At 43.4% G+C, this 14618-nt stretch overlaps 1 protein-coding gene across 1 annotated transcript in view; it reads right to left on the bottom strand.

Moving 5' to 3' along the window:
* Positions 1-5535: 5535 nt before the first annotated feature.
* The window catches only part of sema4c (sema domain, immunoglobulin domain (Ig), transmembrane domain (TM) and short cytoplasmic domain, (semaphorin) 4C), a 95860-nt gene continuing 86777 nt past the window's right edge, over positions 5536-14618 (bottom strand). The window contains exons 13-16 of the mRNA XM_069166259.1: positions 12359-12474; positions 8615-8772; positions 8212-8303; positions 5536-7972 (exon numbers count right to left, since the gene is read on the bottom strand). Coding sequence (XP_069022360.1) covers positions 7077-7972; positions 8212-8303; positions 8615-8772; positions 12359-12474 — 1262 coding nt within the window. The 3' untranslated portion in view covers positions 5536-7076. The remainder of the gene's footprint in view (positions 7973-8211; positions 8304-8614; positions 8773-12358; positions 12475-14618) is intronic.

Here is a 14618-nt window from a genome sequence, read left to right as displayed (position 1 = left end):
TCAGCAACACTTTAAATAACGCTTGGAAAACTTAGAAAAACACGCGGCGTAGCGTTTAATCCGGTCAATAAATGAGAATTGTGAATATTTACAACTCGACTCTCTAAAAAACAATGTCTAAGAAGCTGTTGTTCGAGGGAACTAACCATCGTACTTTTAAGGGCTGGAAAGGAAACGGAACTCGTTTAATATGAATTGGCCAATAGAAACGACAGGCGACGTGCCACGTGATCACCACAAACCCTCGTGACTACATATAAAAACTTCAAAACGGAAACTAGATTAAGTCATTTATTGATGCAAATCAGTTCTTTATTGATTTAAAAAAAAAAGCAAGCAAGAATAATCACTTTAATGGTGTGGTGTAAAATTTTAAAAAAACTTTTTTTTAATTTTTTTAATTTTTTTTTTTTTGAAACGCAGTGATCCAGCATGACTGGATCTGGTTCCCTGGACTATAAAGCCCCATCTGCTGTTGACAGTCTTTGAAACAAACAGCTGGAGCTCCACTGCATCTCTCATTCTGTTGGTTCACAGCTGACCTGGTGCCCAAAGTTAAAACTCTCCCAATCTGTCAGCCATACAGGTAGCTATCAGCATTTTCTTGCTGTAAGCTTTATATAGTGCTGTACTGCATATACCGCATCTATTCCTTTTACCACACATGATAGAAATGTGAGTTTGGACCACAACAACAGCAAAACATAGGACACTGCTTCTCTCTTTGGTCTTTAATTGTGAAATTGTGGTAAATATAAATGCAAAAATCAGGCTTGATGTATCTATTTGTAGGCCAGCATTAATAAGAATTAATAGAGTGGCAGGAAAAGTAATTCATAATGCATTTCACCATAAATTACCAGATTTTCATGATGTTTTGAAAACGGTTTCACAGGTGGTTCAGTAAGCCCAAACAGGTGGGTGAACTGTGGTCGACTCAAGAGCTCAGCAAAGCCTACCCACACACAAACAATCTGAAACACACACAGCGCTCCTCCTTTTGTGAGGTTTGAGAGTCTTTGGTGCAGCTGAGCACACCGAGATCAGATGCAACTGTGAGCCTCTCTCCACAGCTGGGACTACCGACCACATGAAGCATGTGCCTTCTTCTGTTGACACCGGGCGAGGGAGTGCAAGTCGATGGAGGTTCGACTGCGGCAGGCTGGAGACATGAAACAACTTCAGACAATCTCAGGTGACATAACCATGCCTAGTAAGAGTTCCTGTCCAAAATAAGATGTTTCAAATTTGAAAAAAACTAGTTTGGACAAATATGTAAGTGTTAGAATCCACCTACATATTTGCTAATTATCTAATATTTATACATTTTGTGTTTTAAGTTATGATGTTTCTATCTGGCCATTTTAACTTTCGTCAAGGTGTGTATTTTGGATTATCAGATAATCTACATTCAGATGATTCTGTAAAATAATTGACTCACAATGCGACCATTTTAGGGGTAACAGTCGTTAATAAATGGAGTGAGTTGTTTTAAGCTCAAGTACATTTCATCGACACCACTCATCATGTTCCAAATGTGCTGCTCTGAATTCAAATTTATTTTCATGTAACAAGATTTGTAGTTACGAAAGTGGATGCTTTTACTGGCTCTGTCTTATTTTTATTTGTACTTCTCTGAAAGGCCAAAATTGGATGTTTCAACCATTTACCCAGCGCTTTTTTTGTTGTTGCTAACTAATCCTAATGCATTTTCACTCGTCACTTTGTTTTCAGACACTTCAAACCGGTTTGTTAGTTATTGTGACAATGAATACATCTTTAAGGTCAGCGTCACAAGTAAAAAAACAATTCTATTTTTCTACTGAGCACAAATATGTGAATATCTTTTGCAAGTTATAATATCCCCGAGTTGGGAATCACTGGCTTCAAATTAAAGGTGGGTTAAAGGGTTACAGTCACTGTGTGTTGAATGTCCATAAAGTTTGGGGACTGACAAAAAGCCGATTTAAAGAAGAACGATCAAAATTGAAGCTACAGAGGCTGAGATATCCTGACTCTTATTCCCTATGAGTCAAGCTACAAAACCCCCACTAAATCCTACATTTCCCATGATGCAACTAATGACATCTTTTAATCAGATTGGTAAATGCCAACTTTTCAACCTCAATGCCAGAGCAGCTTTTCAGCTTTGTGACTTCCAAGCAGCCAACTCAGATATTTTTAATTTAAATTTTTCAAGCAAATTGAATTCGATGACATCATCAGGGGTTATATTCTAAGACTTTTTTTTTCTGGTTCAGACAACATACCAGTGAACTGACCTTCAAACAAAATGTGTAACTTCTTCTTTAACAAACACACTCACACACCACAGGTATATCTCTATTTTTATTTGTGTATATATACACATATAAAAAATAAGGACATATGTACAATGATAATAAATATCAACATGTTTGTACAAGTGAAATAAGTTACTTAACATACTTTAAAAACAAACATAATAGACCTGTAACAGACAAGCAAAAATGGGGGCAAAATAAAATCGGGGTGAAAAGAGAATAATACAAATAACGAAGCAAGAAAACAGCAGAACTTAAAGCCTTGTGTGAGAGAAACATTATTAGGAGCAAACAAATGGGTAGGAGCTGAGGAAATGCAAAGAAAGTACACAACACATGCAATGTTTTCAAGCTTGAGACGTGTATTCCTTTATCTTTTTAGTTTTTGCAACATGTTATATTAAAATAAAAGCCAAATTTGAAAAGGGAGACATATTAAGACATAAAAAGTACCAGTGTAAAGAGCGAATGTGTTTCTTAGCTTCCTGATTCAGGGGATTTAAATACTCCAACGTTGACACATTTCATCACTGATGTGCTGGAAATCAGCAGATACGTATTTGGTTTTCAGAGGCTGAAAAATTTGAATAATAGTTTTGGTTGATTATTCAGCCTTTTCATAAAGCCAGGGGATAAAGGACTCAGCAGATTACTACTGAAATGTAAACAGGAAACAGACAGGAAGTCCATCAGTCTCAAGCTTGTGTTTTGCATTTTGCTTCGGGGGGAGAAATTTTGCCGCAGATAAAATAGGCAGAAAGGCTTGCAGACAGCAGCTCAGTGTAGCAAAGTGGACGGACTGCTGAGACTTAAATATCGACCGGGGAATCAAATTAAATTAAAAGAACTGTTACAACGAGAACAACAAAAGCAACTGCAGTCTACTTTGGCTTATCCAAAAGGTGAAGAGGCACAGAAAAAGTAAACATGTCGAAACGCAGCCATGGATTTCCTGTACAACTCTGAAGCCATAAAATCAGACTTTTTTTTTTTTTTTTCTTTTCTTTTTTTTGTAGTTTTTTTCTTTTTTCAAAGAGAGCACGAGTGTTGCACAACATTAGTGTCTGTAAAAGTCCAAAAATGATCGATCAAAATGATGCACTTGTACAAGGATGATCATATCAAAGATGTACAGTCCACTTGCAGAGGAATCATGCAACACGAGGATGGAGTGCTGACGGCTGACGGCCTCTTCCACCTTGGAATTGTTTTTGATATTCTACATCTCTCTCAGCACTCTGTACACAGTGGGGTAGAGGGGGGGGGGGGAATTGGCAAAAACCAAGTAGTTTTGTCCTCCCTCCCCTTTTTTTCCTTCTTGCTGCGCTCCTCCGGTCCCGACAGACACGTCCCAAAAAAATAAAAAAATAAAAGCGAACCCTGATGGACAAAGCACAGAACGAGGACACAATTATGTAAGTTAGTGAAAACAAACAAGCCAAGAAGTGACGCACAACATGACTTTGCCACTTTCACGCACAGTTTTCTTGAAATTAGATCAGGAAGTAGGTTACTTTTTAGGGCGTCATTGCATTACTATAAAACACATGTTTTGGGCCGACCGACCAGTTTTGTACTCGTCCTTGTGGTTATAAAATGATATAAATAATTTGTAAGGGCATGATGCAGCAGCTGTAATAATATGTAGTTATATCTGTCGGCACTGGCTGAGTAAAGGAGACTGCTGAATAGGCCCTGTGTATACTGTCTGGACCTTGCAAGCAGAACATTGTTATTAAACAGATGTTTCAGTCTGACAAAGGTCTTCCTCAGGCCAACTTATTTTGATGCTTGTCAGACTGGAACATTTTCCTTTTTAATAAAACGCTCTGGCCGCGAGCTTCAGGCTGTGTGTGCACTCTTTTCTTATCCTTTGCCAGGAAAGAAGCTTCTCTGATGTACCTTTACCTCAAGACTTTTTTTTTAAAAGAGAGTGCACAAGGACAGCTTTGATGAGAGGCAGTCTGTTCAAATGGTGCAGAATATAAAAGTTTGATATAACGGCACTTAACAGTCTACGGCCACGCTCGCAGCTCCGTGAGGCTGTGTACAGTGGCGGGGAGCAACTAGTTACACGTTACCGAGTTACGTAATTACATTACAAAATAAACGTATAGTCTGTTATCGTTATTGAGAAAAAAAAAAAGAAAAAAAGATGTAGTTAAATTACAGTTACCATGAAAATGGCGGTGACTGAAAATGGCAATTATTTGCATGTCATTTTGAGAAATTCGAGACGAGAAGATTGATACCAAACTCTCATGTCTGTACCACAAACACGAAGCTGGTACCTGGAGATGGTTAGCTTAGCTTAGCATAAAGGCTGGGAACGTTGGGAAACAGCTAACCTGGGTCTATCCAGAGGGGGGGGGGAAGCTACTAAAGATGTACAAAAAACAAAGTGTAAAACAATTTTATTTTTCACTTTGGCCTTTTGTTTGGATTTAAACTAGAAAGATTTAGCTTGTTTAGTTTTTTTTTTAGATGTTTTTGAGATCTTTTTAACCTTTGGGGAGAGAGATCAGTCAGCTGTTTTCCACTGATTTCAGATGTCTTCATGTTAACTTAAGCAAACTGTTTCCCGGCTGCAGCATCACATTTAACAGACAGACGTGATAGTTGTATCAGTCTAATTCTCAAAATAAATCAGAGAAGTGAATTACCCAACGCGCTAAACTGTTCTTTTAAGTCCTAAGCTGCCAGAGAGGCCAAATAAATAAACAAAATAATTTGTTACACTACGCTGAGCAGCACTAAGAGCACCCCACAAAAAAAAAAAAAAAAAAAAAGCTAAATTGGAAATCGTTTGAGGTTAGGACTTTGTTAAAACTCTGTTTGCATGAATTTAATTAAGTGGAACAATACCTCTCGCTGGTTCACGGCTGCTTGCCGCCCGGAGCCGGTCGTTTGTCTGTCTGTCTGTCTCTGTGTCCGTTCCTCCATCAGCATGGCGTTCCTTTTGTGTCGGCGTGTTTCAACAGTGCTCTTCCTCTGTATAAGTCCACAGTAGCCCCGGGGGTCAGTCTCTGGGCATCGGTACGAGGGAGGGGTTATTTCGTTGGGAGTTAAGGTTGCATCACAAACACTCTGTAGTCCAGGATGGTTGGGGATTCAGAGGACTTAGAGTGAGTGTGTGTGTGTGTGTGTGTGTGTGTGTGTGTGTGTGTGTGTGTGTGTGTGTGTGTGTGTGTGTGTGTCTGTGTGTGTGTGGGGTTGTTTTTTTTTTTCTTCCTCTTGGCAGTGCAAGTTACCACCCTCACCAAATATAAAGCACTTATTGAGACATCCACGGCGGTCGCCAACAGTGAGGGTTCAAACTACATTCTCCATGCCTTAATGTCTTCATGTCAACTTCAATTTGGAATTCAGTGTGCAATTACCGCTCGGCCGCTGAGAGCCGAACGCAAGTAGCCTTTTTTTTTTTTTTTTTCTTCTTTTAAAGGAGATGAACAAAGTCCCCCCCCCACACACACACCCCAAAAGAAAAGAGCTCAACCAAAAACACTTATCTGTTACACTCCATGACTAATAAATGTCATATGGAGTACATTGAACTGAAGGTCACCGTGGAGGGGGGCCGAGCGAGGAGTGACGCGATGTTCTGGCGCACCCCCCCACCCCTCCCAGCATTGTCATTCACAGAGGAGGGGTGGGGGGGGGGGGGGGGGGAGGCATTTAGTCACTTGATAAGCGTTCGAACACTGTTGTAGTCCGTAAAATACAGAAAAAGAACAACAAGAATTGTCTTAATTCAAACCATCACATCAAATTAAAGGGGGAAGGGATCAAGAACTTTCTCTGGGGATGAATACAACGCAGGGGGGGGGGGACAAAAACAACAATTACAAATTGAATAGAGAAAGTCTTGAGAGATTGTCCTTCATTCAACCCCCCACCCCCTCGCCCTTTTGCGTCTTTCACTCCAATTCACTTCATTTTCCATTTAATTTCCTCTCTCTTTTGTCTCTCTCTCCTCTCCATTTTTTTTTTTTTTTTTTTTTTTGTGTCCCGCACAGAGCTCCTCCCGCTACGGGGACGTGATTGTCGTCTTGCTTGGAGATTAATTAGTCCTTTTTATACCCGCTCTCACACTCTTGGCTCACGAGTACAAAAAAAGAGGGGAAGACACGCTTCCAGTTTTTTTTTTTTTTTTTTTTTTTTTTTTTTTAAGTGCAGTAAGCTTGAAAAAAAAAAAAAAAAAAAAAAAAAGAGTCTCAAAGGAACAGAAGGACAGAGAATCAGTTCAGTGTTGTTTTTTTTTTTCCAGTTAGTCGCCCTTCGTAATTCATCAACTGGTTCTTGGTCCAACTCAACGTAAAAAGAAAAGTGCTCTTCAGAGAAACACTTAACGCCATTTGTTTGATTTCCGTGCTCGAGGTGGTCTCCTCTGCGTTCCATCCGTTTTTAAATACACAATTTACACAAGTGGCGATTGCACAGTGGAAGCAGAAGGAAGTCACAACCGTGTCTGCATGTTTGCCCCGACGAACACGATAATTACAGGAGCGCACGTCGGCGAACACGGTGTATGAGTGTGTATATTTAACATGCTGTGTGCTATTAATGTCTACAGTGAGCCGAACAGGCATTGGCAGAGCGAGAGAGAGGGAGATAGAGAGAGAGAGAGAGCATGGGGGTGATGTGACAGCACGTCACTGAAAGAGAAAGAGCGAGAGAGACAGAGAGCAGGCGTCCTCAGAAGGAGGGAGGTAGGTTGGTTGTTTTTGTTTTTTTTTCCAACTCGGGGGATGGAGACAGACGAGAGGACGGGCCTTAGACGGACGACTCCTCGGGGTTGGCGTCGGGCAGCACGCTCCTCTGCTGCAGCGTGCGTCGCAGCTCCTCCTTGAAGGGGCTGGAGTAGTCGTTCCCGGCCACGCCCAGGCCTCCCAGCCCGCCGCCCCCAGCGCCAGCCCCGCTAGCCCTCTCCTCCCCTGCTGTGCTCAGGTTGAGGCGGATGTAGCCGTTGCTACCGGAGCCTCGGATGTTGGTGAGGCTGAGACGGCTGGGGGAGTGGATGGGCTGGCCAGGAATGGCGCTGGGCGACGCCGTGCCGCTGACGCTGCTGGGCCCTAAGGCATGGCCGGGAACGATCTTCAGCGAGCCGTCCGAGTAGTAGTAGTTGGCGCCCGTCTCCCAGAAGCGGTCCTCGTCGGTGGGCATCTTGCTGGGCACGAAGGTGGGCGGCTCTTTGGGCAGGGTGATGGGGTAGACCAGGGTGCTCTCCAGAGGCTTCATGTCGGCTCCCTTTCCCAGAGCCAGCTTCAGCCTCCTGCGCAGGTAGAGCGCTGCCACGAGGAGCAGCAGGCACGCCGCCCCGAGGGTGATGACCAGCACCCAGAAGAGCCCCATGCTGCTGTCCGGAGCCCGGGCCTCCATGAAGACCGGAGCGCTGGCGACTACGGCCACCTGGTAGCGCTCCGTCTGAAACTTGACCCCCTGCTCCTCGGAGTAGCAGATGTAGCGGCCCGCTTGCATCTGGCCCGCCTCGGGGATGACGAGGGCTTTGAGGGTGCGGTCGAAGCGCGGCCCTCCCGCCTCCGGGTCTCCCAGCTGCAACTCGCGGTCGTTGAGGACCCAGAAAGGCTGAGCCAGATTGGAGACGAGCTGGCAGGGCAGCACCATGTCCGACCCCACCACCACCGTCACGTTCCTCAGACGGGAGTGCTCTGCGGAGAGGTGGAGGAAGGATGGAGAGAAGAGAAGACCGGAGCAGAAGGTTAAGTGTCATAATAAATCCAATTCATATTCTGTACTGGCCAACTCTCTTCACTCGCTTAATTCAATTTATTCAGCTCAATCCAAATGTATTCACCAACTTCATTCCCTTTTTACTGACTCGCTCCTGCACTGACAGTCGCGTCCCACCAGGGGCCACTAGTGAGGTGTGTGGGGGCCACATACTCACCGGGGCTGGGGATGGAGACGGGCTTATCAAACTTGGTTTTTCCCCGGCTGAACCTCTCCAGCATCAGGTCCTGTGAGAGGGAGGAGGTGGACCTGGAGATGAGAGGGCAGAGAGGAAGATTCATATTAATTATTATGATATGATATAAAATATATTATGTAAAATCTTATTATATTAATAAGGATCTCTGGGGAGAAGTTGAAAGTATATATTTCCCCACTTCTTTCTTTCTTTCTTTTTTTTTTTTACGTGCCCAAATTAAACATTAGTGCGGCTGTGAATTCATAAAAGAGTTTTAGTGGGACATAATATTTAAATACTGTTCCAGAGGCTCGTCCAGTATTTGTATATCAGCAGTTTCCCCACAGATGAATGAGTGGGAGCACATAGGTACTCGTCTCACCCTCGGTGGAGGTCGATCCGGACGCAGGCCCGACCCTCGCTGTCCCAGGCGCAATAGGGGTCCCGGGCGAGCAGACAGTCTGGCTGAGACTGATAGCGGCTGCAGTTGGCCAAGGGCAGCTGGAGAACCTCCGAACGAGAGCCGATGTACAAGTACTTCTACGGAGAGAGAGAGAAGAAGAAGAAGAAGACGAAGAGAGAAAGAAGCAAGACAAAGAGCAGATCAGCCGTCCAACCGGAGACAGAACGCAGAGAGAGAAGAGAAAGATAAACAGAGAGAGGGACTCAGTTAGGGGTTAGAGGAGATAATGGGATAATCACTCTCAATTACAATAACATTCACCCCCCCCGACCCTCTTCCAATCCAATCTGGTTTACGCTCTTTTTCGCAAAAAAGCTGTTATAAAATGTCTGGTCGCGACTAAGCCCGCATTAATGAGATAAGCAGCGGGGCTTGGGGGCCGGGAACGCCCCCGTCAGAACCGCAATCGATCGGCGGACATGCCGTCGCCGAGCCGCGGGGATACGGCCGGTGTCAACACTCGAGGCTCAGCTGACAGGACGGAGAGGCTGAGAAAACAGAGGGGCCAGAGGTTCAATTCCCCACAGTGGAGACGGCTTGTAATTAGTTATTGTGAAGACAGTTTGGGATTCATGAGGTGAGACTTTCTCTGAAATGGGGTCGAGCTGGTAAAAAATACATCAGCCATGTGGCATTGGACCAGAGTGCCTGTCTGATGTCAATAGATCTATGAACGTAGGTGGAAAAAAACAACATAAACAGATCAACAGAAGTGCTACAACCCCGTTTCCAAAGAAGTTGGGAAGCTGTGTAAAATGAAAATACAACAGGGAGTGCAATGATTTGCAAATCACATCAACCCACATTTGTGTTGAAACTGAGAAATTGTATTGTTTTATGAAAAATATGTGCTCATTTTGAATTCAATGCCGGCAACAGGTGTCAAAATAGTTGGAACAGGGTCAACAAAAGACTAGAAAAAAGCTGTGTAAAGCCAAGAAAAAAACATCTTGTTAAGTTATTTAGCAACAGGTCAGTAATATTAATAGGTATGTATATATATATATATATATATATAAAAAAAGCATTTCAGAGAGGCAGAGTCTCTCAGCAGTGAAGATGAGAAGAGCTTCAATACTACATGAAAGACTGTGTGGGAAAACAGTGCAATAATTTTTGAATAATGTCTCCTCATTATTTACGGTTCATAATATCATTAAAAGGTTCAGAGAGTCCACACAAGGGACGAGGCTGAAAACCAATATTGGATGTACGTGATCTTCGGGCCCTCAGGATGCACTGCATTCAAAACAGACACAGTTCTGTAGTGGGAACCATTGTCTGGGCTAAGAAACACTTCTGACTAAGGAGACCCCCAAAGCAACAATGGGACAACATGTCACTTCCAAAACTCCAGCAAACTGGTTTACAGAGTGTTGTAAAAACAAGAGGTGATGCAAAACAGGTGAAAACATGCCCCTGACCTGACTTTTTTTGAGACGCGTTACTGGCATCAAAATGAAAATAAGCATATATTTTTCACAAAACAATAAGATTTCTCAGTTTCAACATTTGATATGTTGTCTTTGGTCTATTTGCAATTAAATATGGGTTTATGTCATTTGCAAATCATTGCATTGTGTTTTTATTTACATTTGACACAGCGTCCCAAATATTTTTGGAAACAAAGGTCGCACTTCTGTCTCTGAATACCAATAAACAGGTGATGTCAGTACAAAAAAAAAACAAAAAGAGCTCCAAAGCTACAATCTCAAGGAATAATCTGATAAAGTCCAGCAACACTCCAGATGTGCCGGCCAGACGGGAAGATTCCCAAACCAGCAAAGGATCTTTTTACACTCCCTCCCCCCCCCCGCCCCCATCCTCCCACCGAGAGGCCATTAAGATTTCTCATCTGTCACAAAGAAAACAACACATCCACGGCGATAATATGCACACGTCCCACCGTGGGAGAAGCTGCAAGCTCACACTCAAATGATTAAGTAGAAAGAAGAAGGCGCTGCTTTCTTCTCATTATAATCACGTCTACCTCAGTTTGTTGCAGTGAATAACAACCCGAATGATAATAATACGTTTTATTTATAGGCACCTTTCAAGGACACCTTACAAACACAGTAAAAAAAAAAGGCGAACAAGCTGTTTATCAAGACATCATTAAACGAGACAAAGCAACGACATACAATAAGAAGATAATATCATACACGTTGGTATAAAATAACGTGAATCTGGTCTCTAAATCAAACAGACAGTGATGACTCCACTGAAATATCAGAGACCTAATGCATCTTTTTTGTTATAAATCCAACTTGATGCGGAACTAAATGGAAGTGAAGTGTTTTCAAGAGGCACTGGAAGGATTTAAGGTGTAGATTTGCTCCAACACGTGTGTTTGGCATCGTCGTCCGAACCCCTCCGTCTGGGCTCTCACCTTTTCAGACATAAAAAACTAGGCGTCCGCTTCCAACGTGAACATTAATGGTCACTTCACGCAAGGGCTTTTCAAGTGCCTGGAGGTGAGGGAGGAGCCGAGGGTTTGAACTTCTCTCTCTGCTCATCACTTTTCACGTGTACAACCGAGTGGAAGACTGTGAATCTCATCCAGGAGAGACTGTTTTTAATGTCCGAGCACTTATTCGTGTATCTAATAGGAATTAATCACAGCATTTTGCCTGTTTCTATGACGCCTGACTTCTGACTCTGTCTTTGAGAGGTCAGATGAGATATCGACACTTTGACTTTCCAACATGGTCTGAATCTGCATTAAATTAGGCACTTCTGAAAAGTTGAGGGACTTTATTAGAAACAGAAATAAGTAGGTTTGGTCGACACGGATGCAACAGAAGTCAATATATGTTGTTTTGATACTAGTTTGGATGAAGCTATACATATGCTATTAGGTTTTTGTTGGACCTTTCTCTTAAACTCCATCCACCCATTTTCTAATGAAGGTCTTTCCACAAAAAACTTGTAGTGTCCAAACCAAGTGGCAACCAACAGTGATGCCATCCATCGGTTTGTGAACGGCCGCTATGAAGCCTCGAGTTTGGATTTTGGCCGGCGACATCTTGCTAGTTTGGAGCGGTTTGGCGCAGGAAGTGACCATATTTGGACGAGTTGGGGAGGAGCGAGCGGTGGGTCTGACTCCATCTGATTGGAACCTCGATGATACCACGTCCTGCCCACTGATAGCAAAAATCTGACTGCACAACAGGCCTGTCAATCAAACGGACACGTCACCAAAAACAAGTTTTTTTTAAGGCTTATTTTAAAATTAATGACGGTATTATTTTCGGATAGACCGCCAGAAAACGAATGAGAAGGAGTGACTTTAGCAAACAACACTGAATTAACTCCTGGAAAAAATTACTTCGAATTTCACGAGAGGAATTGAATGGGAGTCTATGGAGCCCGACGCTTTTTGGGGCCGACCTCTAGTGGCACTCGGTGGTATTGCAGCTCGAGGCACTTCTGCATCGGCCTCATTTTTCAGACCCAGAAAGCTGCGTCCACTTTGTTATACAGTCTGTGGTCCAAACCCGGTTTAAGCAAAGCATGATGTCATCACTGTGGTTATATATTCTCAGGCTCCCCCAAAGCCACAGAAGACACTATGCAACTGTTTTCACATGTTAAGTTTGAGGGATTGGTCTCACTGTGTCAAACTGGCGGCAACTGAGGTACGTCGTGTCCCTGTTTTCTTACCTTGGCGTGGGAAATGGTCAGGCTGTCCACTGGCTGGGCCGTCTCAAACAGCTGGATCTCTTCTATGACGTGAGCATCAGAGCCCAGGATCAACACCCTCTGCAGCCAGCCCTCCGCTGCAACACAGAGGAAGAGGAGGGAGGAGGGTTGAGCTCACTTTATTTCCATCCCGTTCGGATACATTTTCAATCCGAGTTCACTTCAGTGCAACAGAGCATTCCTCATCCCTCATGATATGCATTAATACTTCATGGTATCCATCAAAATATTACAAAACATATATTTTTAAACGGATAGCTTTGGCACTGGATATAAAATACCTGATAAACACTCACCTTTGACAGCCAGGCAGCTCATTTAAATATCATTAATATGATATGAGTAAATATTTACCAACACACCTGTGCCAGCACACCAGTTCATTTGTATAATAATGATATGCTATAATAAATTGACTCGTGACTGCATACCGGTCAATTTAAATATCAATGATGAGAACACAAACACCAGTATTTTAACTTACATATTGATGATATTCAAATATATTCCCAAACCCACACCTGTGACTGCATAGTTCATTTAAATATTAATGATGAAATATGATCATATGCAAACACTCTGCTTTGATGCCAAAAGTTTAAATATTAAAGCTGAAAATCGTCACCTATGCAGGAAACACTTTCTAAAGCTGCAGTTCATGAACTGAAAGTTCCTTATTGGTCATGTGGTGCCTTTCAAAGCCAGTCAAAAATAAACCTAATGGCTCTGTTAAGGTTTAATCAATCAATATTATTGACCGCGTCACTGTCGTGCCATTAACCACGTTAAAGCTCACCGTCGAGTGTAATATTGCGATTATACAACAAATTACCCAGTGGGAAGGCGGAGTTATATTTCTAGTGATGAGCAGGGTGTGTTGTCATGGTGATTTGAGCACGTTCCAAATGTACAGTTGACCAATCAGATCGCTGGGTCAAAAATAGTTGTTGTATAGGTTGTTGTTGTTGTTGTATGTTGCTTAGTTTTGACTTGTCGCAGCAGGAAAAGCGCAGGTGAAACTACACCAACACATTAATCAGATTTGGTTGTTCCACTCAGTCGTGCTGGAGATGATTACTTTTGCTTTTCCTGGTGTCATAATAATAATAAAAAAAACATTTGCTGTGAAAAAGATAAATTAAAGATGAGCAGAAAGTGGCCCCCGCAGGTAAAGTAAGATTTACGCACATAATAACAGATGCACATAAGTTGTCTGCAACTTTCATCCACATCAATTTCTGGAAACTTTAAAGCCAGCTGGACTAAAAATGCGATGCTGCTGTGCAGATGAGAAAGATTGAAAAAAAAAAAAAAAAAGGACGAGAAAACAACCTCTAATGCCAGAACATCCAGCTGCGGCTCGACAAGCTATTTAAACGTGAATTTGAAGGAGAGACGATGCTGTTCAAGGCCCTTCAGCACCCTGGGGAACAGTAATATTATCAGAGACGTTTGAGGAGTTTTTCAGGCAGGAGCGTGGGGAGCTGACGGTGGAGGAGAAGAAGGAGGAGGAAGAAGAGGAGATCCTGTGCTCCTTTCATGTAGGGCATTGTGAACAAGTTTAGATCCCCTCTGATGAAAGATGTTTCGGGCACAGCTGGTGGGGTGACCTTGATGTGCGTGTGGAGGGAATAGAGTTACGTTGACATGTGCTTCCTTGTGTGGTCCTCCCGATTAAGAGGCTGTCACGGATAATATGAAAAGCTGACCCGGTAGCCGAAGGGAGGCTCGAGAAGAAGGAAAATAACACGCACACACGTGCCGGCATAGCAAGCAGCAGGCATATCATCACACTCGCCTCTCGCGGCGTCAGGGACCGGTGTCGGCTAATCCCTCAATCCTTGCAGCCCTGTTTTTTATTTTATTTTTTTAGGGGGGGAGAGGGAAGGGGGGTCCTGAAAAAAAAACAAAAAAAACTGTCCCGACAAGCACTCTCTCCTCTCTGTTTTCACATCAGCTGTCGCGATGCCGCAGCTAATAGCCAATCAAGCCCGCAGCCCAATTGGCACTGTGAGCGTGCGTCTGCCAAGGGCCCTGTTGAGTTTGTGCTGTGAAGCACGACAAGCGGGGATGACTGCACTTGGCTCGGGGAGAGTGTGAGCGCGCGGCTTTTATGCGTGTCAATTTGTAAGTGTGTCAGCCGCGCGCGCGCGCGTGTGTGTGTGTGCGTGTGTGTGTGTGTGTGTGTGTGTGTGTGTGTGTGTGTGTGTGTGTGTGTGTG

The sequence above is a fragment of the Embiotoca jacksoni genome, unplaced genomic scaffold (genome assembly GCF_022577435.1).
Source record: "Embiotoca jacksoni isolate LCO1_2020_lvr unplaced genomic scaffold, fEmbJac1.0.p SCAF_37, whole genome shotgun sequence".
Classification (NCBI taxonomy): domain Eukaryota; kingdom Metazoa; phylum Chordata; class Actinopteri; family Embiotocidae; genus Embiotoca; species Embiotoca jacksoni.
The sequence above is the reverse complement of the archived record's forward strand: the minus strand, read 5'-3'. Positions and strand labels throughout refer to the sequence as shown.